This window comes from Colobus angolensis, unplaced genomic scaffold (assembly GCF_000951035.1).
Source record: "Colobus angolensis palliatus isolate OR3802 unplaced genomic scaffold, Cang.pa_1.0 Scaffold61, whole genome shotgun sequence".
Lineage (NCBI taxonomy): Eukaryota > Metazoa > Chordata > Mammalia > Primates > Cercopithecidae > Colobus > Colobus angolensis.
Window position 1 is genome coordinate 4964061 of NW_012119710.1, and position 3528 is coordinate 4967588.

A 3528-nucleotide genomic window follows, 5' to 3' on the forward strand; every position below is an offset into this window, starting at 1 on the left:
TCCCCATCCCGGGTTCACGCCATTCTCCTGCCTCAGCCTCCCGAGTAGCTGGGACTACAGACGCCCGCCACCTCGCCCGGCTAATTTTTTTGTATTTTTAGTAGAGACGGGGTTTCACCGTGTTAGCCAGGATGGTTTCGATCTGATCTCGTGATCCACCCGTCTCGGCCTCCCAAAGTGCTGGGATTACAGGCTTGAGCCACCGCGCCCGGCCTGTTTTTGATTTTTAATAGTCAGGTGAAACAGTGGGAGTGGAGAAGGAACCAACTGGAAACTGGTTGTGCTCAATTAGTTGTGAACACCACTGCACTCAGACCAGCTATACTGTTATATTATTTGAAAACCCACATTCCTGTGGGTTTTTTGAGGTATGAATAGTAAATCCTGTGTCACGCATATGCTCATTGTTCTAAATATAAACTCACTGTTCAGTGAATATAATAGTAGTCATTAACCTAATTACTAACCTATGAAACTTCAAATCTAAATACACAGTAGTACTGTGGAAATGAACCTGAATTGTTCTTATGGTTTTAGCTATGATGAAAAGCTTCTCAAAGTACATAAGTCAGTATGTTCCCATAAGTTATCACCCCATCTTTTTCTTTTTCTGTATATATTTTTAAATTTAAATAGAGATGGGGTTTCCCTATGTTGCCTGAGCTGGTCTCAAACTCCTGGGCTCAAGCCACCCTCCCCTGTTGGCCTCCCAATGTGTGGGCATGACAGGTATGAGCCATGGCAATCATATTTTTAATCATCTCATGAAATTATCCAGAATGACAAAGAGTGGGTTCTTACTCTGTACAAGTTATAATCCACTTACCTTGTAACTGTTTATAAGCCAGTTAGGTAGAGGCACTCCATGAGACAAGAGCTTGTTGATTACACAGTGGTGATACAAGTTATTCTGGACTTTGTACCTTTCCAGGTAAGTTGATAATAGTCGCCATGCTTCATCTGTAGCACTTGAAAAAACCAAAAATGACTAATGAGTTTCAGATTCTTAATAGCTATTTTGAGTACCATTCAAAGCATGTATTTACTAGGAAAACTTTGTTTTGAGACAGGGTCTTGCTCTGTCACCCAGGCTGGAGTGCAGGGGTGTGATCTCAGCTCACTGCAGCCTCTGCCCCAGATTCTCCCATTTTAGCTTCCTAAATAGATGGGAATACAGGCATGCACTACTATGCCTGGCTAGTCTTGTTTATGTTTTGTAGAGACAAGGACTTGCTATGTTGTCCACGCTAATATTAAACTCCTGAGCTAAAGTGATCCTGTAAGGATTACAGGCAGGAGTCACCATGCCCAGCCTTACAAGGAAAGCTTTACACATTCACAACTGAATAATATAGCTAAATGGGAACAAATATGATTCGGGCTGATGTGACTTAGGCAATAGTACTACAAACTAGATGTCTTGGATTCATATATTCCTCTCCCACTAACTTATTTAGTATTTCGTAAACAAAAGTATTTAGTAAACAAAAGTATTTGTTTGGCTATTAATACGTAATTCATTTAACTCCTTTGTTTCTGCATTTATAAAACAAGAAAATGGTTCAGAACACTGGTTCTCAAACCTGATCAAGCATTAGAATCATGCAGAAGTTCTAACTTAGAAGACTAGGGTGATTTCTCATAATACATATTTTAATAAGTTATTCTGATGTGCTAATTTAGGGGTTGAAAACTAATGTCAGAGAACTTCCAAAATTCTAAAATGCTATCACTCTAAAGTGCTAAGCTGTATAATACCAAGTGCAAATGCAGTTCAGAAAGGGAAGTTTACTGAGGGTTACGGATGTTAGAGAAGGTTTCTGAAGAAGCTGAAGTACATTTACGTGGACACTAAGTGGGTGCACTGGGGAAGTATACGAACAGAGGAGATCTGAAGAAGGTATGGTGGATGATGGGGACTGATGGGTTACAGACTGCTGAACAGCAGCTGGAGACAAGCTATAAGAAGACACTGTGACAACACCATGCAGTGACTGTTCAATGGAAGTAATGGGAGAAAAAAGGAGGATAACACTCTGAAACCAAGTAAATACAGATTTTTGCGTGTAAGAGTACCGTTTCCTGATATGATACAATAAGTCTTTGAGGAGGGGGGATATGGAGGAGACATTTCATAGGCAAAGACATCCTACTTTGGACAATAAATGACATGATGTCACCTTAATTATAAACCTTCCAGCCCCTACAAAAACTTAGCCAAAAAGAAAGAAAAAAGTGAAATGATCTATGTAGGACAATTTAATCAGAGAAAGACAGTTACAGCTTTGAGAAAGGGAGAACCACCCAGGGTTGGATGAACACCAGGGCTGTTACCTAGACTCCTTAGTAGTGATGACAGATGAGAGCTGATTGGCTGCTAGCCAGGCCCAGGCTTCTGCTTGTGCTGCCTCTCCTCCAAATTGCAATTTGATGCATCTGAAATGAAAATGGTTCCACACTTGAAAACTGAACGCTGAAACGTACCACTTTCATTTGATACTAAAACTAGAGAGATAAGATGATAACTTCATCTCTAGTGTTTTGCTGAATTCACTACTGGAATATTGGATCATCTCTTCCTCAAGTCACACTACTGGATACCTACAAGGACATGAGTAAGCATTAAGAGACAATTTACTTCCAAGATAAAATTAATGATGAAAAATTCTTTTCTTTTTTTTTTTGAGATGGAGTTTCACTCTGTCACCCAGGCTGGAGTGCAGTGACGCAATCTCGGCTCACTGCAACCTCCGCCTCCCAGGTTCAAGTGATTCTCCTGCCTCAGCCTCCCGAATAGTTGGGACTACAGGCGCATGCCACCATGCCTGGCTAATTTTTTGTATATTTAGTAGAAACGGGGTTTCACCATGTTGGCAAAGCTGGTCTCGAACTCCTGACCTCTCAGGTGATCTGCCTGTCTCAGCCTCCCAAAGTGCTGGGATTACAGGTGTGAGCCACCATGCCCGGCCTATTACACTGTAGTTCAAGTACCTGCCTGTAGGGTCTGCCCTACCAAACTAAACCCTTGAAAGGATGGACCGACTGCTTGCCATTTGTCTCTGTATAATTAACACTCACACAATTCCTCATTACGTTTTCTCGACCCTATTGCTTAGATCCTTTGCCTTATCTATAAAGGGATTGGGCAGTTTGCTAAGGGCCAAAAATAGGCTTTTCTCTCTCTTTCTAATCCCAGAGAATTGAAGATCAAGCTGGAAGGTGTAACTGCTAGTGCAGGGGCTTACAGAAGATATCTCATGAAAGGGCTGACTTACTGCGATGTTGTGACTGTTGGCACTGTTCTCCCCCAGAGCCTGGAGAAGCTGATCAATAGAGGAGTATGGAAGCCACACCATTGGGGCTGTTGCGGACAGTGGAAACTAAAAGGAAAATGTTTATTTGAAAACAGTCTGCAAAGTGTACCATTTCTTCTATGTAGTTGCTTTCATAGGACTCTGTAGAATGAAATGCCCTTTTTTTTTTTTTTTTGAGACGGTCTCACTCTGTCGCCCAGGCTGAGTGCAGTGG

At 41.7% G+C, this 3528-nt stretch overlaps 1 protein-coding gene across 1 annotated transcript in view; it reads right to left on the minus strand.

Moving 5' to 3' along the window:
• The window catches only part of NUP160 (nucleoporin 160kDa), a 73074-nt gene that overhangs the window by 6298 nt on the left and 63248 nt on the right, over positions 1-3528 (minus strand). Inside the window, exons 30-31 of the mRNA XM_011963561.1 lie at positions 2335-2473; positions 827-968 (exon numbers count right to left, since the gene is read on the minus strand). Coding sequence (XP_011818951.1) covers positions 827-968; positions 2335-2473 — 281 coding nt within the window. The remainder of the gene's footprint in view (positions 1-826; positions 969-2334; positions 2474-3528) is intronic.